The sequence below is a fragment of the Octopus sinensis genome, linkage group LG22, assembly GCF_006345805.1.
Source record: "Octopus sinensis linkage group LG22, ASM634580v1, whole genome shotgun sequence".
Classification (NCBI taxonomy): Eukaryota; Metazoa; Mollusca; class Cephalopoda; order Octopoda; family Octopodidae; genus Octopus; species Octopus sinensis.
In genome coordinates, this window is record NC_043018.1 from 7,700,790 (window position 1) to 7,724,506 (window position 23,717).

At 41.7% G+C, this 23,717-nt stretch overlaps 1 protein-coding gene across 1 annotated transcript in view; it reads right to left on the reverse strand.

Moving 5' to 3' along the window:
• LOC115223091 (poly [ADP-ribose] polymerase tankyrase-1-like) overlaps positions 1-23,717 on the reverse strand; it is a 118,339-nt gene that overhangs the window by 38,835 nt on the left and 55,787 nt on the right. Inside the window, exons 4-10 of the mRNA XM_029793505.2 lie at positions 19,930-20,024; positions 16,026-16,092; positions 13,281-13,467; positions 10,712-10,833; positions 5,998-6,089; positions 3,749-3,830; positions 512-683 (exon numbers count right to left, since the gene is read on the reverse strand). Of these exons, the coding sequence (XP_029649365.1) occupies positions 512-683; positions 3,749-3,830; positions 5,998-6,089; positions 10,712-10,833; positions 13,281-13,467; positions 16,026-16,092; positions 19,930-20,024 (817 nt within the window). The remainder of the gene's footprint in view (positions 1-511; positions 684-3,748; positions 3,831-5,997; positions 6,090-10,711; positions 10,834-13,280; positions 13,468-16,025; positions 16,093-19,929; positions 20,025-23,717) is intronic.

Consider the following 23,717-nt stretch of genomic DNA (forward strand, 5'->3'; position numbering starts at 1 on the left):
CAAGATATCACCTCGTTTGGAAATGAGTGTTGGCAACAGGGAGAGCATCCAGTCATAGAAAATCTGCTTCAATGAATTCTGTCCAACACAAGCAAGCATGGAAAGGTGGACATGATGATGATGTTGATGCCACCAGTCTCATCATCTTCCACTTATCACATTACAACCATTGAAATCTCACCGCCAGCACTACAACATATTTCTTTACTAGCCACAAGGGGCTAAACACAGAGGGAACAAACAAGGACAGACAAACGGATTAAGTCAATTACATTGACCCCAGTGCGTAACTGGTACTTAATTTATCAACCCCGAAAGGATGAAAGGCAAAGTCGACCTCGGCGGAATTTGAACTCAGAACATAACGGCAGACGAAATACCGTTAAGCATTTCACCCGGGTGCTAACGTTTCTGCCAGCTAGTAAAACCATCATATAGCAACCTCCTCTATCACCACTACTGCCACCACCAACAACAACAACAGCATCAACATGTTGCTATAGTTACTTACCCCGTAGAATTTTCTTGACATTTTCAGACGCCAGCTGTGCTGCCGTATAACCTTGAAGAGACATTGTGGTCGGGTCGACACCGTGAGACAGCAAGAGACGGCAAGCCTGTACATTCCCTTGCTTGGCGACACGGTGAAGAGCTGTCTGGCCGAGACTGTCCAAAGCATTGACCTAGAGACAGAGAAGGTGAAAACAAGGTGAAAATACATTTTCAACAATATAAGCAATAGCCATCATTATTATTATATTCAAACCAATGTGGGAGATTATACAAAAGGGTGGTGAAAAATTCATAGCTTTAAGGGTATAAGTCTTTTACAGGACTTACAAAAACTGAAGGACTGCTGCAACAAATCCTTTGTGAGTTGCTCTCCGACTATCTATCTGCGGCTTTATATAGCTATGGTAAGACCACACCTGGAATTTGCCCAGGATATCAATTGTCTGGAAGCCGTTCAGCGACGTGCAATCAAAAGAATACCCTCCATCAGGCATTTGCCGTATTCTGAACGCCTTACTTCCCTGGGCATGGACACATTGAAACTCCGACGTCTGGCAGATGACTTGGCAGACACCCATAAAATTATTAACCATCTTACAAACAATAACTCTGAGCACCTTTTCAAACTCCACCCGTCTAACACCCGTGGACATATTTACAAAGTCAGAAAACAGCACAGCTCCCATAACTTTCGGAAACATTTTTTCACGCTGAGAGTTGCTGAAGCATGGAACAAACTGCCGGCATCAGTTGTTAGTTGTCGGAGCACTGCATCCTTCAAAACTTCCATGCTACCTGAGATTCGCCAACACTACACCTGATTTTCTCCCCCCACCCCAGACACACGCAAGCATGTATCTGACTCATACACTGTTCACTTCCCAGACATTTGTACATTACTGCATATGCTTTATATGCACTTTCTGACAAGTTGTGGTGCACCTGAGCACTGTATACAATATTATCATTATTATTATTATTATTATTATTATTATTATTATTATTATTATAACAAGTGTGTGAATCTGAGAGGGGAATATATGTTGAATAGAATCATAATTAACTGATCCTCTTGCATTTTCTTTTACCCAAAGCCAGGAACTTTTCAGCACTCTCTCATATATGGGTGATCAACAACCAAATCTCCTTTTAATCACATACTATCACCTTAAAATGAGAAGGATACATACAATAACGGGTGTACCTACAATAACTGTGTCCCCACCTTGAATTTGTTTCCTCATGAATTTCAGAAAAAAATGGATATCTTTTAGTGAAATTTTCTAAAAGTACCTTTCAGATGGTGTAGATTCTGATTAAATCAGGATTTAACCCTTTAGCATATAAACCAGCCGTACCCAGCCCAAATATTCTACCGGTTTTGTGTTCAAACCAACCAGATCCAGTCTCTCACACCTACCCTACAATTGTGAAAGTAAGCAATCGCATCATCGAAATCTCAAAGCTGCAAGATAATGTACGATTAGCCTTTTAGCATTTAATCTGGCTCAAATAAATATTCTACTCGTTTTGTGTTCAAAACTAACCAAATCTGGCTTCTTACATCTCACGGAGGCCAATAAGTTCTCCATGTTAAACAATTTTTTCTTTGGTTTCATACCAAAAAACCCCACTTTTTTAAACATCCAATGCAAGCTTCAAACGACTGTTTGCCGCTGGATATATAACATAATAAAGCAGTGGCGAAGAAAGTATATACATGATTCATTACTATTACACAAGACTCAACATTCTATATCAAAGGATGCCTTTATTTATATATCTCCTCAGCCAGTGTTGATTTAGGATTAAGCAACATGGTCTGAGATAAAGACTATAAGATCAAAAGATAAGATATAATAAACAAACTGTTTAATCTTCTCTTTGATTTAATTGCTATTAAGCTGAGGGAATCAATAAATGTTATTGGATGCAATGACGTGGCACCAGGGAATCCAAAAACTGAAGTCTTCAATCACACAGGAGTCAATAATATAAATGTCATCATCAATAAATAATCTTCATTAATGATTTTTTTTACATCAACCACCACCATCAATAATAATAATAATAATAATAATAATAATAAATGCCCTGATGCAGTACCAGGCAGTGGCTCTCGTGGCTTCTGATCATAACTGATTGGAGGTGCTATCATGTACATTGTTTTGTCTTGGTATAAAAGATGGGCTACAGCAAATATTCTGCTCAATACCACAGATTTGCTTGTCAGTTGTTTGACCATAACCAGTCGAGCATGTCCCTTAGTGGCTGACGATATGTGCATCTCTGATCACAAGCAGGAGTAGTTGGGGAGCATCATAGCCGTGTGTTGAGAGGGATTCTTTGGAGTTTGGATAATTCACCTCTGGAAACATGGGTGTTTTCTTCAAAATCCTTAAACAACCCTTATTCAGGGACCTTTTGAGCAGGATGGCTTACTTGACCAGAAGAAAATTCTAACTGGGCCCCACCTGCAAGGTCATGTGCTGTTTATCTTGATATGAGATCACCATGTCGTGCACATATGGTTGTGATGCAAGTGCCTAGTGTACCCTTATCAGACGGGTAGTCATGATGGGTATACTGGGCTTCGTATAATTGTACCCCAGTGTCACTTTGATGGCATACCCTACTTACTCTCTCACTCAATAATAATAATAATAATGATAATAATAATAATAATCTTTTCTACTAAACACACAAGGACTGAAATTTTGTGAGAGGGGACTAGTCGATTACATCAACCCCAGTATGCAACTGGTACTTAATTTATCCACCCTGAAAGAATGAAAGGCAAAGCCAACCTTGGTAGAATTTGAACTCAGAACGTAAGGATGGATGAAATGCTGCTAACCGGAGCAAGCGAAATGAAGAGTCTGATAAATGAAATGATGAGGATGATGATGGTGATGATATCACTCCTAGCCAGCAACATCACCACTACTACTATTACTACTATCACCATCCAGTCTATACCATTGCCACCACCACCATCACTAAACTGGTGCTCAATCACATCTAATCCTCATCACCACCAATCATTATCAATCACCATTCTTATTTAATGTCCCTACCACAACCATCACCATTAACTAGTACCACCATAAACCACCTCCAACATTAACCACCATGACTATAATCAATCGTCACCACTACCACCACCATGACCACCATCACCACCATTTTTGACAACAAACACCTGTGCCCCAATCTTGACCAAACAATCACTTACCTGTGCTCCATGCTTTAGAAGTATATCCATGACATCATAATGAGATTTATCAGCAGCAATATGAAGAGGAGTCAAGAATGATCTGCAATTAATTGAAATGGTAATTAACTCATTTGGCATTATTGAGCTGTCACATTTTTTAAAGGTAACACCTAACAACAACAGTTAAGAAAAATCCTTATTTTTCACTGTATATAGCAAGATCTGAAATGATCATTTGCATCATCATCCCCATCATTTAATGCCCATTTTCCATGCTGTCATGAGTTGGACATACTTTTTCTTACTACATTCTAGCAGATTCAAACACAAATATGCTAATCGCTATTGTGTGCATCACAGAACAAATTCTCCCTTTTGTGACTTCAGCAAGGGATTCTAGAACGCTGATGTTTCAACAAGTTTGTGTCTCATCAACCAGAAGCACCGAGACTTTTGAACCTAAACAAGTCACTTGCTTTGTTTATAATTACAACAACACCAACATCAAATGAAAATTGAATGGAAATAGTCGTTAAGATACCGTGCCGGTGACACTTTAAAAGAAAAGCACCATCTGAATGTGGTAGATGCCAGTGCTGCCTGACTGGCATCCGTGTCGGTGACACGTAAAAGCACCAACCGATCATGGCCGTTTGCCAGCCTGCTCTGGCCCCTGTGCCGGTGGCACGTAAAAACCACCCACTACACTCATGGAGTGGTTGGCGTTAGGAAAGGCATCCAGCTGCAGAAACACTGCCAGATCAGACTGGTGCCTGGTGCAGCCTCCTGGCTTCCCAGACCCCAGTTGAACCGTCCAACCCATGCTAGCATGGAAAACGGACGCTAAACGATGATGATGATGATGATGACATTGTCCGCTCTGCTCCTTTCTCAAGTTATTTCATTTTGAATGTGCTCCCATAGTGATATAAACATATATAAATACTATAGCCCTGAGCTGACCAAAGCACTAGGAGTGGATTTGGTAGACAGAAGCTGAATAAAAAACCCATCAAACACATGGTGTGGTGGGGGAGAGGGAACACCTCATGTGATGGTTGTAACTGAGCATCACTGTCATTTGTTTCCATTCTGTGAAAAATGTCTAGCTATGGGTGAATATCTTGTTTGGAAACCGGTAAGGGTTGGCAACAGTAAGGGCATCCAGCTATAGAAAATCTGCCTCCATTTTTATAACGTCACTTCTGTTTATCATCAGACTCCAATATATTCCTCTTTCCTCAAAGTTCAACCCATGACATCATCATGGTGAGGAAGTTAAATGAGTGTCAGAGTTATGCCACCAGGGACTTTGAGTCCTTGGTAGAGCCACCCAAGGCTGACAGGTCTGATACTGGCTGTGTTAGTGCCACAACCTGGCTAATTTGACGGCAATGGTAAATTCCAGGCAGTGTCTGTTCCTGAATCCAGTGGCTTCCCAGTGGCATTGGGTCGTACCTGCAGGGACCCTATGGCGTGAAGATGTAACTTGAGAACGGCCTGCCACCGGTCATGTATGGTGGCTAACGAATACAAATAGGAACTGTTTTTATGGACTCTGATCATCCCCTGAAACTCCTACAGGAGCCGGCTTAACCCCACCTGGGTGAATACTGTTACAAAACAAGAATATATTCCTGTCACAAATGGACAGAATCAATTGCTTGACCTTTAGTCTCACCTGTCTGAAGTCTGTATATGAAGTATAAAAGATTACATACACACGTGTCTAGTGATGTGGACAAAACTTTTAAATAATGTGAAGCTGCTGCTAAACATACTGTGTTCACTCATGAATACACCATGCCCTTAATTTAGTGTTAAATCACAGTACAACATTTTTATCCCTTCATTGTCGTAGCTTTGCCCTGTGTATAAACTGCACCTCAGCTTTTTTTTACAGTTTAACCCTTCCGTTACCGTATTTATTTTGAGATGCTCTGTATTTCTTTGAATTACTTTAAATATAACAAAGAATTTAGTAAAATAACTTAGTTATCATTCAGCTAGTGTTAAGAACATAAATTGTGACTAAGGTTTCTTTGGTGGAAGATTTTAATTCAAAACTAATGAAAACAAGACATTTGTACTACAGAGCCAGAGCTGGTCTCAGCCGGGTTGGTAACGAAAGGGTTAAATCAAGTACAAAATAGTGTGATTTGTATGAGTAAATACAATACATAGGAAAACATAAAAAAAAACATTTTGCACACACATACACACACACATACATGCGCACGTGTGTGTATGCACATAAGACAACTTACTCTCTCGTTTTCTCATTAACTAATGCACCTTTCCGTATCAGAATATCCACAACCTGTTTACGTTTGGGGTAAGGTGAGGCAGCTGCACAGTGCTGGAATGAATAGAGACAGAGAATAACACAATCACAATCATATACAATAGTAGTCAATACATACATGGTATGGTGTTGGGGGTAGTGAAATGTGGGGGTCGTGTGGTGTACATGTGTGATGGAGTGCGAGGTGATATGGCATAGCATGTGCATGTATGCATGCGTGCGTGTGTGTATGTATATAAATAAAAAGACATCACAAAGAAGAATGGAGACTTATAATTCTTTAGAAGATGTATAATTCTCCTGTCTTCTTTATGATGTTTTTATTATATCAGCGCAGGAGTGGCTGTGTGGTAAGTAGCTTGCTTACCAACCACATGGTTCCGGGTTCAGTCCCACTGCATGGCACTTTGGGCAAGTGTCTTCTACTATAGCCTCGGGCCGACCAAAGCCTTGTGAGTGGATTTGGTAGACGGAAAGTGAAAGAAGCCCATCGCATATATGTGTGTTTGTGTTTGTGTGTCTGTGTTTGTTCCCCCAACATTGCTTGACAACCGATGCTGGTGTGTTTACATCCCCATCACTTAGCGGTTTGGCAAGAGAGACCGATAGAATAAGTACTAGGCTTACAAAGAATAAGTCCTGGGGTCGATTTGCTTGACTAAATGCGGTGCTCCAGCATGGCCGCAGCCAAATGACTGAAACAAATAAAAGAATAAAAGAACATACTCCCTATACTCTTGCCGAAATCCAATGAAGCAAACTCAGGAATTAGCCATCAAGAGAACTGTTTAATTGTCCATCTTAAACAATTCTGTATGTTCCCTATCATTCAATGTGGTTAGCCAGATTTGGATTATAAGAGAGTGTTAACAACATACCTGCTCCAATTCCAAACCCCTATTCCTTTATGCTATATATACATATATACTTATTTCTTTACTACCCACAAGGGGCTACACACAGAGGGAACAAACAAGGACAGACAAAGAGATTAAGTCAATTATATTGACCCCAGTGCGTAACTGGTACTTATTTAATCGACCCCGAAAGGATGAAAGGCAAAGTCGACCTTGGCGGAATTTGAACTCAGAATGTAACGGCAGACAAAATACCGCTAAGCATTTCGCCCGGCGTTCTAACGTTTCTGCCAGTTCGCCACTATATATACATACACTACCGTCAGAAATTAATTAGCACCCTTGATTTGCTCTTCACTCAAGGTATGTGCTGTCACCTAGTGGCCATATCTCGAACTATTGCTTTGTTGCGAGTTCACTGTTGCGCAGAACGATGACGTAACTTTGTTTGCAGAGCAGTTTGAGAGTCTACAGCCTTATGATGTTGACATAGCAGTGCAACAACAACTTGGAGTGCGGATGCAGACAAATCTTCCTTTGTTTAATAGATATAGGTAGCGCCTCGCAAGGACCGAAATCACACCATACTAAGTTTTCTCATTGCGTAAGACGTTTTGAACAGCTCATAGGTTAATTGATTTAACCTATTTAATGTAGAAATTTGAGAAGTGCTAATTAATTTCTGACGCAAGTGCATATACCATTGGCTAACACATATACAGAGTATGTGCTTTGTTTAAACTCCCAAATGCTGTAGGACAATGTTCAGACAAAGAAAGTTCCCTGCATGACTCCAAGTGTTAAAGAACACCAAATGTGCCGGACCAGGTGAGAGACAACTCGCCTCAGATTCAATGCAAATGGGAGATATGTGATACGTTGCCATTGTTGTGGCTTCTCAATGCCATATGCTCGACTAATCTGGAAACTAAGTGAATCGCTGGTGTGTGACTTATGTGCAAATGGAATGAAATCTATTTGGCTGATGTGCCGAAGCAGAAAGAAAATGTGAAAGGAAATTAAATTAGGAATTGAAAGCAAGTCTGGAAATGTAAACATTGTTGGTTGCACATAGTGTGTGTGAGTGTGTTGCATGGGTGAGCATGTGTGTGTGTGTGTGTGTTGCATGGGTGAGAGAGAGCATGTGTGTGTGTGTGTATTGAGTGAGTGAGAGAGAGAGAGAGAGTGTGTGTGTATTGAGTGAGTGAGTGAGTGAGAGAGAGAGCGTGTGTGTGTATATTGAGTGAGTGAGAGAGAGCGTGTGTATGTTTAGTGAGAGAGAACATGTGTGTGAGTGTGTTGCATGGGTGAGAGAGAGCATGTGTGTGTATTGAGTGAGTGAGAGAGAGAGAGAGAGCGTGTGTGTGTGTATTGAGTGAGTGAGTGAGAGAGAGAGAGCGTGTGTGTGTGTTGAGTGAGTGAAAGAGAGCATGTCTATGTGTGTTGAGTGAGAGAGAGTATGCGTGTGTGTTGAGTGAGTGAGAGAGAGCATGTGTACATGTGTGTTGAGTGAGAGTGTGCATGTGTGTTGAGTGAGTGAGAGAGCATGTGTTGAGTGAGTGAGAGAGCATGTGTTGAGTGAGTGAGAGAATGTGTGTTGAGTGAGTGAGAGAGCATGTGTGTTGCATGAGTGAGAGTGCATGTGTGTTGCATGAGTGAGAGAGCATGTGTTGAGTGAGTGAGAGAGCATGTGTTGAGTGAGTGAGAGAGCATGTGTTGAGTGAGTGAGAGAATGTGTGTTGAGTGAGTGAGAGTGCATGTGTGTTGCATGAGTGAGAGAGCATGTGTGTTGCATGAGTGAGAGAGCATGTGTGTTGCATGAGTGAGAGAGCATGTGTTGAGTGAGTGAGAGTGCATGTGTGTTGCATGAGTGAGAGTGCATGTGTTGCATGAGTGAGAGCATGTGTTGAGTGAGTGAGAGAGCATGTGTTGAGTGAGTGAGAGAGCATGTGTTGAGTGAGTGAGAGAGCATGTGTTGAGTGAGTGAGAGTGCATGTGTGTTGCATGAGTGAGAGAGCATGTGTGTTGCATGAGTGAGAGAGCATGTGTGTTGCATGAGTGAGAGAGCATGTGTGTTGCATGAGTGAGAGTGCATGTGTGTTGCATGAGTGAGAGTGCATGTGTGTTGCATGAGTGAGAGAGCATGTGTGTTGCATGAGTGAGTGAGCATGTGTGTTGCATGAGTGAGAGAGCGAGAGTGCATGTGTGTTGCATGAGTGAGAGAGCATGTGTGTTGCATGAGTGAGAGAGCATGTGTGTTGCATGAGTGAGAGAGCATGTGTTGAGTGAGTGAGAGTGCATGTGTGTTGCATGAGTGAGAGTGCATGTGTGTTGCATGAGTGAGAGAGCATGTGTTGAGTGAGTGAGAGAGCATGTGTTGAGTGAGTGAGAGAGCATGTGTTGAGTGAGTGAGAGAATGTGTGTTGAGTGAGTGAGAGTGCATGTGTGTTGCATGAGTGAGAGAGCATGTGTGTTGCATGAGTGAGAGAGCATGTGTGTTGCATGAGTGAGAGAGCATGTGTTGAGTGAGTGAGAGAGCATGTGTTGAGTGAGTGAGAGAGCATGTGTTGAGTGAGTGAGAGAGCATGTGTTGAGTGAGTGAGAGTGCATGTGTTGCATGAGTGAGAGAGCATGTGTTGAGTGAGTGAGAGAGCATGTGTTGAGTGAGTGAGAGAGCATGTGTGTTGCATGAGTGAGAGTGCATGTGTGTTGCATGAGTGAGAGTGCATGTGTGTTGCATGAGTGAGAGAGCATGTGTGTTGCATGAGTGAGTGAGCATGTGTGTTGCATGAGTGAGAGAGCATGTGTTGAGTGAGTGAGAGTGCATGTGTGTTGCATGAGTGAGAGAGCATGTGTGTTGCATGAGTGAGAGAGCATGTGTGTTGCATGAGTGAGAGAGCATGTGTTGAGTGAGTGAGAGTGCATGTGTGTTGCATGAGTGAGAGAGCATGTGTGTTGCATGAGTGAGAGAGCATGTGTGTTGCATGAGTGAGAGAGCATGTGTTGAGTGAGTGAGAGAGCATGTGTTGAGTGAGTGAGAGAGCATGTGTTGAGTGAGTGAGAGAGCATGTGTGTTGCATGAGTGAGAGAGCATGTGTTGCATGAGTGAGAGAGCATGTGTGTTGCATGAGTGAGAGAGCATGTGTGTTGCATGAGTGAGAGAGCATGTGTGTTGCATGAGTGAGAGAGCATGTGTTGAGTGAGTGAGAGAGCATGTGTTGAGTGAGTGAGAGAGATGTTGTGTTGCATGAGTGAGAGTGCATGTGTGTGCATGAGTGAGAGAGCATGTGTTGAGTGAGTGAGAGAGCATGTGTTGAGTGAGTGAGAGAGCATGTGTTGAGTGAGTGAGAGAGCATGTGTGTTGCATGAGTGAGAGAGCATGTGTTGCATGAGTGAGAGAGCATGTGTGTTGCATGAGTGAGAGAGTATGTGTGTTGCATGAGTGAGAGAGCATGTGTGTTGCATGAGTGAGAGAGCATGTGTTGAGTGAGTGAGAGAGCATGTGTTGAGTGAGTGAGAGAGCATGTGTGTTGCATGAGTGAGAGTGCATGTGTGTTGCATGAGTGAGAGAGCATGTGTTGAGTGAGTGAGAGAGCATGTGTTGAGTGAGTGAGAGAGCATGTGTGTTGCATGAGTGAGAGAGCATGTGTGTTGCATGAGTGAGAGAGCATGTGTGCTGCATGAGTGAGAGAGCATGTGTATGTGAGTGTAGTAATACCTATATGTGTGGGGATGTGGTGCAGTGTTCAATAACCCCCAAGAACACCTCCGACCAGACCAACAAATCAGGGCAGGGAATAATTTTTAAGATTTATTTACCAAAGCAGTTTTGTCTGTCTGAGGATGTTTAAAGTTGACAACATCTGTGGTCAAGTATTTCTTTAATTTGGCCAGATCAGCATTGCGGGCCCCTTCTAATAACGAATGGCCCCGATATTCATCTGCAACGACAATAATAAAACCTTTGTTAGCAACAGTCAGTTGACAGGGATTTTAAAACAATACAACTCATCAAAGACATAGTAACATCGTTGATGCACTACAGTTGTCATGACAACCATACATCATCACTCATACCGAGAGACATTTTATAGGGTCACTCAAGGTGGTTGAAATAACAGCCTAATCTCCTGCAAATCATACCATATATATATATATCTCTCTCTCTCTCTCATCATCATCATCATCGTTTAACATCCATTTCCCATGCTAGCATGGGTTGGACAGTTCGACCGGGGTCTGGGAAGCCAGGAGGCTGCACCAGGCTCCAGTCTGATCTGGCAGTGTTTCTCTCTCTCACTTTAAAAATGAAGGCCAATACCACCACCACTACCATCACTTTCCTCCTCAAACTACCCATTAACAAAGTACAATAGCACTGCCACAACTATCAGTACTAACACTGTTGCCAGGATCAGCAAATATCAATAAACTATCACCAATACTAACATAACCACACTATACCACTACTACCATCACACAACCACAATACATGCACTCATTGTCATCATCATTATTATCACCATTCAATGTCTATTTTCAATGCTGACATATGTTGTACACTTTGGCAGGAGCTGGCAAGCCAGAGAACTGCACTAAACTCCAATCCTTTAGCATGGTTTTTATAGCTGGATGCCCTTCCTAATGCCAACCACTTTACAGCATAGACTAGGTGCCCTTTTAAAAAAATTTTTTTTTTTACATGGCACAGCAGCAGTAGGGTCTCCAAATAATTAATAAGACCAGACCCCTTCACTGAGGGAGCACTAAGAAAAGCACACAGCATCCCCACTATCACAACAGACACAAACACACAATGCCATCACCACCACTACCACCACTACCATGTAGTATCATCAAAATACTACTAACATACATTATAACTATAAACATTAAGAACTAGTTTAAAAGCCACACTCTGTGTGGTCTTCCAACTAGCTCCTGCAGCCCCAAAACTAAATAGAGGGCAATAATAATAAAGCATTTATTGGTACCCTACCAATATGATATTACTTTAACCCTTTCGTTACCAACCCGGCCAAAACCGGCTCTGGCTCTGTAGTGCAAATGTCTTGTTTTCGTAAGTTTTGAATTAAAATCTTCCACCAAACCTTAGTCACAATTTATGTTCCTAACACTAAGCTTAATGATAACTAAGTTATTTTACTAAATTCTTTGTTACATTTAAAATTAATTGAATGAAACACAGAGCATCTCAAAATAAATACAGTAACGAAATGAATAACTTGTAAGTTCACAAATTTTTGGAGTTCTTTTGAAATTTGAATTTTCAACCGTTAACATATGCCAACAAATCCTCAACCAGATCTGATCCCAATGCTGGCTGTTCAAGAACTAAATGAAGGGCAGATTTTCAATCCCAAGACCATCCTAATTCCAAAAAGGTATAATATGTCTATGTAGGGGCAAATGCAGACTGAGACACTTGGATTTCAGACAAGCAGACGAACAGACAGAATTTTGCATTTATTATTAGATAAGTGATAATATTAAGGGGGCAAATTTGCAGAATCGTTAGCACACCAGACAAAATCTTCAGTGAAATTTCATCCATCTGTATGTTCTATCATTATCATGAGCCTACAGACATTAACTGTCTCTTGTCCCAGGACACATAGAACTAGTCACTCAGTTTTTTTGTTTTTTTCATGGCATATAAGGGGCCTCACAACACTACCCCTGAACAGGACACCAGTCTGTTGCAGGTAGACTACAGCAATGTAAAATTAAGTATTTTGCTCAAGAACACAACACACTGCCCAAAAGCACCATTCGAGCGTGATCGTTACTAGCGTCGCCTTACTGGCACGTGAAAAAACAATCGAGTGCCGCTGGAGAGGCTCCTGTGCAGGTGGCAAGTAAAAAACATCATTTGAGCGTGGCCGTTGCCAGTACTGCCTGACTGGCCCTCGTGCCAGTGGCACATAAAAAGCACCCACTACACTCTCGGAGTGGTTGGCGTTAGGAAGGGCATCCAGCTGTAGAAACTCTGCCAGATCAGATCGGAGCCTGGTGCAGCCATCTGGTTTGCCAGTCCTCAGTCAAATCGTCCAACCCATGCTAGCATGGAAAGCGGACATTAACGATGATGATGATGATGATGATCTTGCAATCATGAATACAATACCCAAAACCATTAGGCCACACAAAAAAGAAGGGGGGTACTGGTCATGGCTGCTCCTTGAAGACTGACCTTGGGCTAAACAACATATATCATACTAACACGTAATTATTCTGCTGTCTCTTAACAACATCACTACTAATCAACCACTCAATTTTCACAGCCAAAATTCAACCACTGCCATCAATACAACTATTCCCATTCAAACAACCTCCACTGCCCCCCCCCCCTTTCAACGTCACTTACATTGTAACCTCTCCTGGAGTTCTCTGGTGGGGGCGACATCTATTGCACTTTTCGAATGACAATTTACAAGGGTTGGATCAGCATTGTTGGCCAACATCAGTGAACACACCTCAACTCGGGCTTTCGAAGCTGCTTCATGGAGTGGTGTAAACTGCCACAAATCCATAGCATTGACACTGGCACCAGCCTGCAGAAATAAAAGGAGAAAAGAACAGCTTCATGTAATATGTATATAGGTAGCTTAAATTCTGCGTTATTTCGAAAGATTTTTTGTATTTTGCATAAATGTAGGCATCTAAGAAATTTATTTATCATTAAATATAATAATATAAATTATTTACCTTCTTTAAGTTACAAAACAGTTTGTCACGATGCTAGAATTTTCTTACTGTTAAATAAAATTTCATCAAACTATTTCTAGTTATCAGACAACCCAATAGCTTTCAAATGATGCCAACCCTGCTGACTTGGTGTGTGTGTGTGTGTGTGTACAAGCAGACACACCTACATAATAATGACACGCGGTGAGATTTCAGGACTGACAGACTGACACAGATAATGCAGATTCAGGTCATACAGAATGTTAAGAGTTAAATCAGGAGTTCAAATCATGCCAAGGTCAGCTTCACTTCTCAGTCTTCTGGGGTCAATAAATTAAGTACCAGTCAGTTACCAAAGAAGATAGAATAAATTATACCTATCTCTGTCAACCTGTAGCTATGTAAGCATTTAACACAGTATGTATGCCTCCATATCAAAACTTGGGCCACAAGTATAATAGAATAACTACATATTACTTTGAAAAGTTACTTTCACCAGCTGTTTCGTTAGGAACAAAACAATCAATTCTATAAATACATGACTAAGATACATAATTAATGAAAATGAATTTAAATTTTAAATTAGTTTATAACAATGCTTATCCCAAATTATTAGGAATACAACCAGCTATGTTGGCTTTAAACTGTTGCTGGCTTAAATTCAAGTGAGACTGGATATGACTTTAACCATTTTGTTACCAACCCGGCCGAAACCGGCTCTGAGTACAAATGTCTTGTTTTCGTAAGTTTTAAATTAAAATCTTCCACCAAACCTTAGTCACAATTTATGTTCCTAACACTAGCTGAATGATAAGTTATTTTACTAAATTCTTTGTTATATTTAAAGTAATTGAAAGAAACACAAAGCATCTCAAAATAAATACAGTAATGAAAGGGTTAAACTTCATCTGGTAGTGGGACCCTGGTTCAGGAATTCCAGGGTTTTAAGGAGTGTGGAACCACCTCATAGTCACTATTCTTCCCATGTCTGACCCGGAGTAGTAGCACTGGGTTAATTAGCGTGTAAATAGAGGTCATCTGTGAATACAGGGATGTACAACCTTGGACCAAATCACAGGTTGTCCCTTGGCAAGGCTTAGCATCCAGAAACTACCTGAAGGAGGGATACATTGAAATCATGGGATGCAGCATGGTGGGTGTGAACTGTTTCAGCACATGGACTTATTGAGTCAATGATGAATGTTACTAGATGCTGAGCAGATGAACAGGCAACAAACTGTCTGTCAATGGCCAGGATCAACCAGTTTCTGGATGCTAGGCCTTGCCAAGGGACAACCGGTGATTTGGTCCAAGGTTATACATTCCTTTATTCACAGCTGACCTCTACTTACAGTTTAGTTAGCAAATTACTGTTATCATCTGTAGTTGTGGAATGCAGAAATGAGATGGACATCTATACACACAAAAGGCTTCTTTCAGTTACCATCTAATCATGCTGAAGTCCATTCTCCTTTTTGTCAGACAGGTAAACTAGAGCAAGCAGAGTTATGTACCTTGATCAGAGGAACACACCATAAAAGAATAACAGAAACATCAATATATGTTTCTTTATTAACCACAAGGGGCTAAACACAGAGAGGACAAACAAGGACAGACAACGGATTAAGTCGATTACATCGACCCCAGTGCGTAACTGGTACTTAATTTATCGACCCCGAAAGGATGAAAGGCAAAGTCGACCTCGGTGGAATTTGTACTCAGAACGTAACAGCAGACGAAATACCTATTTCTTTACTACCCACAAAGGGGCTAAACACAGAGAGGACAAACAAAGACAGACAAACAGATTAAGTCGATTACATCGACCCCAGTGCGTAACTGGTACTTAATTTATCGACCCCGAAAGGATGAAAGGCAAAGTCGACCTCAGCGGAATTTGAACTCAGAACGTAACGGCAGAGAAAATACAGCTACGCATTTCGCCCAGCGTGCTAACGTTTCTGCCAGCTCGCTGCTTTACAGTTGCTTGACCTGTCATAAATAGCAACCAAAGCATCTGCAAATGACATCCTTTTCAAAAAATGGACACATTCAATAATGCAATCCGAGATACCTTGTTCATCATAGTATTCAGGTCTACATTTCCATGCCTGCATGGGTTGGATGGAATTTGTTGAGAGAGATTTTCTACAGTTGGATGCACTCCCTGTCACCAACCCTCACTAGTTTCCGAACTAATATTTCCCCCTTAACCAGATAATGTTTTCACAGAAGATTGGAAACAAAGGACACCACTTCTATAAATGGTAACATTAGTTTACCAACATTACATGAAGTTGAGGCAACACTAAAAACAACTTTTTTTTTTATTACATCATCATGAAAAAAAAAAGTAAATTTGGCAAAAGAGAGGAAAACACAATTCCTGAAAGAAAGTTTTCCAGCAGAATAATTATCGGTTTACCTTTAAAAGCATTTCTGTAACTTCGTAATGACCATATGAACAGGCATTGTGTAAGGGAACCAATCCTCTGTAGAGACAAAATAGAAAAACAAAATGGAAGTTTACATTTGTGTATGTGTGTGTGTACATTATATATATAAAGCTGAAGTTGTCTGTGTATGGCAGGTTTTGTAGCCTTCAACTAACACTATCTCCTCCGAGACCCTATGGCGCAAGTTAACCAAAATTGAGAGTATGATAGAAGAAGGCTTGCTCTTCCTTCCATAGAAGAAAAATTCAAGTCGGACCATGTTAAGACCAAAAATTATTTACATCAAAAAGATGCTTTTTTCTATGAAAATCCCTATTTTTTTACGATTTTTTGACTGCTGTGTTGCCATTTTTCGGTGTATTTTAACCAGAAAAATGTTCACTTAAAGAGAATAACAAGCTACATAATGCAAAATTTTTACTTTTCAAAAATTCCAATTCTAAAGGGTCAAAACAAACCCGAGCAGCGTCAGGCGATACTGCTAAAGGACTGGAAGAACAGTGGTAGCAGGGAATTGTATCAGACAGCCAGAAGGGAAGCTAGGAGACAGGTTTATTTAGCCAGAGGGGAAGCGGATAAGAAAAAATTTGCCAATGTTCTGAGCCGTGAGGATGAAAGACTTGAGGTGTGTGAGAGAGAATCGTGATGTGGTAGGAGAGAAGTGTGTTCGCATGGATGATGGTTCACTTGCGCTAAATGAGGATGCAAAGAGAGAGGTTTGGAGATGCCACTATGAAAGGTTGCTGAATAAAGAAAATGAATGGGATAAAGAGAGTCTGCCGAATGTTGACACAACAGAGGGACCAGCTATCCGAGTTGATAGTTCTGTGGTAGCTAAGGCAATTAGAAGGATGAAGACAGGGAAAGCCCCAGGCCCATCAGGAATTACTGCAGAGATGCTCAAAATATCTGGCAGTGTCGGCTATAACCTAGTCACCCGTATAGTCAACCAGGTGATACACGAAGGAGTCATACCCAATGACTGGTGCAGCAGCATACTAGTCAACTGCTACAAAGGTAAAGGTGATGCCCTAGATACAAATAATTACAGAGGTATCAAGCTGTTGGATCAAGTAATGAAGGTTACGGAGAGGGTCATAGCCCAACTAATTAGAGAGAGAGTTAGTTTAGATGAGATGCAGTTTGGGTTCGTGCCAGGGAAAAGTACCACTGATGCTATATTCCTGGTAAGGCAGCTGCAGGAGAAATACCTAGCCAAAGATAAGCCCCTGTACCTGGCTTTCGTTGACATGGAGAAAGCTTTTGATAGGGTCCCCCGATCCCTTATCTGGTGGTCAATGAGGAAACTAGGGATAGATGAATGGCTGGTGAGGACTGTGCAAGCCATGTACAGAGATGCCGTAAGTAAGGTTAGGGTTGGCAACATGTACACAGAAGAATTCAAAGTAGAGGTTGGGGTCCACCAGGGTTCAGTACTCAGCCCCCTCCTATTTATCATAGTACTCCAGGCAATTACGGAGGAATTCAAGACAGGTTGCCCCTGGGAGCTCCTCTATGCTGACGACCTTGCTCTTATTGCTGAGTCACTATCAGAACTGGAGGAGAAGTTCCAGGTGTGGAAGGAGGGTTTAGAATCAAGGGGCCTTAGAGTCAACCTTGCTAAAACCAAAGTACTAATAAGTAGGAAGGTAGACAATCCACAAATGTCTTCAGGAAGATGGCCCTGCTCGATCTGTAGAAAAGGTGTAGGTAGAAACTCTATAAGATGTACCCAGTGTATAATATGGACACATAAGAGGTGCAGCAATGTCAAAGGTAGGCTAACTGGGAAGATAGTTTTTGTATGTGGCAGATGCTCGGGAGCATTAACCTCCGAAAATCTGCAGAAAACAACTTCCGTCACTTTCCAGGGGGAAAAACTAGAAGTAGTTGATAGCTTCCGTTATCTAGGTGACCAAGTCAGTAGTGGGGGTGGATGCGCTGAAAGTGTAACTGCTAGAATAAGAATAGCCTGGGCAAAGTTTAGGGAGCTCTTACCTCTGCTGGTGACTAAAGGCCTCTCGCTCAGAGTAAAAGGCAGACTGTATGATGCGTGTGTACGAACAGCCATGCTACATGGCAGTGAAACATGGGCCGTGACTGCTGAGGACATGCGTAAGCTCGTGAGGAATGAAGCCAGTATGCTCCGATGGATGTGTAATGTCAGTGTACATACTCGACAGAGCGTTAGCACCTTGAGAGAAATTTGTACCTAAGAAGCATCAGTTGTGGTGTGCAAGAGAGACGATTGCGCTGGTATGGTCATGTGGCGAGAATGGATGAAGATAGGTGTGTGAGAAAGTGCCAATCCCTAGCAGTTGAGGGAACCCGTGGAAGAGGTAGACCCAGGAAAACCTGGGACGAGGTGGTGAAGCACGACCTTCGAACTTTAGGCCTCACTGAGGAAATGACCAGCGACCGAGACCTTTGGAAATATTCTGTACGTGAGAAGACCAGGCAGGACAAGTGAGCCCAGCCCACTTATGAATGCCTTTCCTCCCTTGGACACAAAGACCTGTTGAGGCAAGCGAAGTCGATATAGAACCTCATCCGACGACAGGCACCCATGCCAACCCCCTCTGCTTGTGAAGACATGTTGGGGAAATCGAAATCGAAACCGAATTGAACCAGCCAGGATCCCTGGTCTAGTGGTACGTAAAAAGCACTATCCGACTCGTGGCCAATGCCAGCGCCGCTTCGACTGGCTTCCGTGCCGGTGGCACGTAAAATACTCCTATCCGACCGTACGACAGGCACCCATGCCAACCCCCATTGCTTGTGAAGACATGTTGGGGCAAGCGAAATCGAAATCGAATTGAACCAGCCAGGATCCCTGGTCTGGTGGTACGTAAAAAGCACTATCCGACTCGTGGCCGATGCCAGCACTGCCTCGACTGGCTTCCATGCTGGTGGCACATAAAATACACCAATCCAACCGTGGCCGTTGCCAGCCTCACCTGGCACCTGTGCAGGTGGCACGTAAAAAGCACCCACTACACTCACGGAGTGGTTGGCGTTAGGAAGGGCATCCAGCTGTAGAAACATTGCCAGATTAGACTGGAGCCTGGTGCAGCCTTCTGGCTTCCCAGATCCCCGGTCGAACCGTCCAACCCATGCTAGCATGGAGAACGGACGTTAAACGATGATGATGATGATGATGATGATATATATATATATATATATATATATATATATATATATATATTATACATACATGCATGTCGTCATCATAGTTTTAATGTTCACTTTCCATGCTTGCCAGAGTCAGATGAAATTTGTTGAAGATTATCTATGGCTGGATGCCCTTCCTGTCACAAACACTCCCTTGTTTCCAAGGTAAGGTAATATTCCCCCATGACCAGACATGTTTTCATGGAAGTTTTAAAATGAAGGACACCACTTACATAACAGGACCTTGTTTACAACTATTGCGCAATGTCAAGGCAAGAAGACAGTTGCACACTCAAACCCATACATACATGTGCACACACACACACACGCTAATATCGAACAGTAAGAATGAGTGCTCAACACTGCATGGGTAGAGAGATTTCTCTCTCTGCATGAAACCATTGGTAGCCTTCTCTGCATGAAACCACTGGTAGCCTTGTTAATCCAAATAAAAGAGAAAAGTATACACACACACACACACTTATATACACAACAGGCTTCTTTCAGTTACCATCTATTAAATCCCCTCACAATGCTTTGATTGACCCAGTAGAAGACAACTGTCCAAGGTGCCATGCAGTAGGACTGAACCTGGAATCAAGTGGTTGGGAAGCAGACTTCTTACCACAGAGCCACGCCTGCATCAAGGCGTGTCTGTGTGTGAAGGGGATAAACAAATCGAGAAAACAAAGGTACACTTACCCTTTATCTTTGGCATGGACATCTGCTCTGTGTTGTAGTAATAATTTAACTATCTGTGTTCGGTTATAACCAGCAGCCAAATGAAGAGGTGTTGACTACAAAACAAAAATAAATAAATTAATTAATTAATTAATTAAGGGACCAGCAGAATAAATACCAGCGCTAAAAATTAAGGGCTGGAATAAATCTAGTTTGACTAAAGACTTTCAAGCAGTGCTGCTCCAGCATGGTCACAGTTCAACGACAAAAACAAGTGTAAGGATAAAATAATAATTTCAAATTTCCGGCACAAGGCCGGCAATTTTGAGGAAGAGAGAATAAGTCAATTACATCGACCCCGGTACTCAACTGCTACTTATTTTATCGGCCCTGGAAGGACGAAAGGCAAAGTTGCCCTGGGTGGAATTTGAACTCAGAAAGTTAGGGTGAATGAAATGCCGCTTAGCATTTCGCCAGGTGTGCTAACGATTCTATCAGCTCATTAATGGTTTTCTGATTTAGACACAAGGCTAGAAATTTTGAGGGGAGGGGATAAGTAGATATCAACCCCTATACTATTTTATTGACCCTGGAGGGATGAAAAGCAAAGGTAGCTTTGGCAAGTTTGGAACTCAGAACGTAAATAACCATGAACAAGAACCATGATGCTGCAACACTAACAATTTGGCAAGCTTCCTGTCTTCAACAATTGTTTTTACCACAGACCCAAGACCAGAAATACTAGGGGACGGTTTTAGTAAACTGAACTGATGATAGTACTTGACTAGTGTTTTATTTTTATTGGTCCTGGAGGGATTAAAGCTAAAGCTGACCTAAACAGGACTGCAAATATCTGGAACAACTAGGCCCCTCCCCCCAAATTTCAGGCCTTGTGCCAATAATAGGAAGGGGTTATTATTGTTATTATTATATAAGGTGGCGAGCTGGCAGAGTTGTTAGCATCAATTAGTTGGTTACATCAATTCCAGTGCTCAACTGATACTTATTTCATCAACCCCAAAAGGATAAAAAAGCAACGTCGACTTTGGTGGAATTTGAACTCAGAATGTAAACACAGATGAAATGCCACAGAGCATTTTGTTTGGTATGCTAAACACCACCTTAATATTGGTTTCAAATTTTGGCATAAGGTAGCAATTTTTTTTGGGGTGGGGGAGGGGACTAATTGATTACATATACCCAAGTACTCAACTGGTACTTATTTCATCTACCCCTAAAAGGGGCAAAAGGCAAAGTCGACCTTAGCAGGATATGAACTCAGAGCATAAAGACAACGTGAAACACTGTGAGACATTTTGTCCAGTATGCTAACAATTCCACCAGCTCACCACCTAAAACAACAACACCACCAACACCAGTTCTTATTATAGCTATTAGCTATAATTAAAATGAAATTATTTACACAGCTCGAAATTTGAAACCAAGGGCTGAATAAGTCTAAAGTAAATATGCAGGATATGTCGGGGGGGGGGGGAAGCTGGTGAAACTTATTTCAGTCTTAGTTTAAATAGATTACCTCTGAGATAAGGCAGGGATGCTTCAAGATACCCCAAATAGCTTCCAACAAGGTATTTAATAACCAGAGTGAAACAACTTAGAAAACTGCATGGACATAAATTTGAGACAGTTGCAGGGGAAGGTACGATGTCAGCATGGAACAAGAAAGAGCCTATAGCTTGATAAGTAGATAGATAAGTTCGTTAATTAATGAGGTACAAAGCAGAATATATTTTGGATAAGGATAATTTAAATATACTGTCGAGTAGAGGTTCTCAACCATATTTTATCTATGGACCCCTTTGGTTAATGTTTTATTCTGGTGGACCCCATGGTCATTTGTTGTTTAAAAACTAGTTTTAAAGAAACTTTTTTTTCAAAATTCCTATTTTGTTTGTCACTCGTTAACTGTGTACGTTGAACTATGGAAAACATTAGAGAAAGAAACCTATCTGTTTCTTGCAATACATACCAATGCTTCATCTACATCAAAATTTTTTGAGGGGCCTTTAAAATGCCGTTATGAATTCCCAATATACTATTACATGGACCCCCACCCCAATCTTCTATGGACCGTCAGGGGCCATAAGGACCCCTGGTTGAGAACCACTGCTGTAGAGTTTATCTACAAGTTTTTGGTTACCAACGTCGCCTTCCTGGCACCTGTGCTGGTGGCATGTGTAAAAAGATTCGAGCGAGGTCATTGCCAGTGCCGCCTGACTGGCCCCCGTGCCGGTGGCATGTAAAAAGCACCAACTACTCGGAGTGGTTGGCGTTAGGAAGGGCATCCAGCTGTAGAAACTGCCAGATCAAGATTGGAGCCTGGTGCAGCCATCTGGTTCGCCAGCCCTCAGTCAAAATCGTCCAACCCATGCTAGCATGGAAAGCGGATGCTAAACGATGATGATGATGATGATGACTGCATAGGACCTAGTAACAAACAACATCCTACCTCCCGTGGAAGCGTTTTACACTGCTATACCCTAAGGCCTTCTGTGACCCAACAGTACTTTGGCATACATAGACTTACACTGATACCCCCCTACACATACACATTTGTATAGCACTTAACCACACATATATAGGCTTACCCTCAATATATATCACCTATATCCACCTTCCGGTAACTTGGGGTGCACCCTGACACTTCTTCATCGACATCCTCTTTCTTTAACAACTGGAGAAATCATGCATCTCCTCTACAACAAAACACCCTCTATCACACCCTAACCTCTCATCACCTGGCATAAAGCTACCATCCTCAATGCTCATTCCCCCCTTACTTTGTAATTGAGGGGAGGGGGTCTTGTCTTACAAGTTACTCAGTGACCTCATTAACCCTTTAGCATTTAAACCGGCCATATCCAGCCAAAAGTATTCTGCCTGTTTTATGTTCAAACTGGCCAGATCTGGTCTCTCACACCAACCCTACAATATCGTTTTAAAAATTAACAGCTACCTCATTAAAATCTCATAGCTACAAGATAATGCATATAATTAGTTCAAAACAAAGTGGATGAAAAGGCTTTAATTTTGGCAGAATAATGCAAACGCTAAAGGGTTAATACCCTGTAAAAAAAAAGCACTTAGTACACTCTGTAAAGTGCTTGACATTAGGGAGGGAATCCAGCCATAGAAATTATGCAAAGCAGACACTGGAGTTTTGCACAGTCCTCCAGCTCGCCAGCTTCTGTTGAACTGTCCAACCCATGCCAGCATGGAAAACAGACATTAAATGATGACAACCTAATCTGCCCACAAAACACATTTTACTGATGTTTACAATTACCCAAAATCTTCAATTAAACAAGGTGTCAGCTAAAAGCTTCTACAACTACAACAGGCATACTCTAGAGTACATTTAATGATGTACTTTAGAGCAGAGGTCCCAAACAAACCCAAGCCATCAGACCAGTGTTAGGATATACAAGAAAGAATTTTATGATTTTATTGGCCATCACAATCTGCAGGGTGTTTTTGCATTATATATATGTGATAATTAAATTACGTGTGTGTATGTGTGTATATGATGGTGTGTGTGTGTGTGTGTATATATATAGGTGTGTGTGTGTGTATTTGTTGTTAAGCATGTGATTTCTTGGTTCATGGAAAAATTGTCTTGTATGAAACCAGTCCATAGTGCAAAAAACATTGAGGACCACTGCCTTAGAGTTCGTTCAATTACTCATAAAGTGTCAGCTAAAAGCTTCAACTACTACCACAGATGTACCACAGAGTACATTTTACAACACCTAAACCATACTGAGAGTCCTTTAATTAATTAATCAATT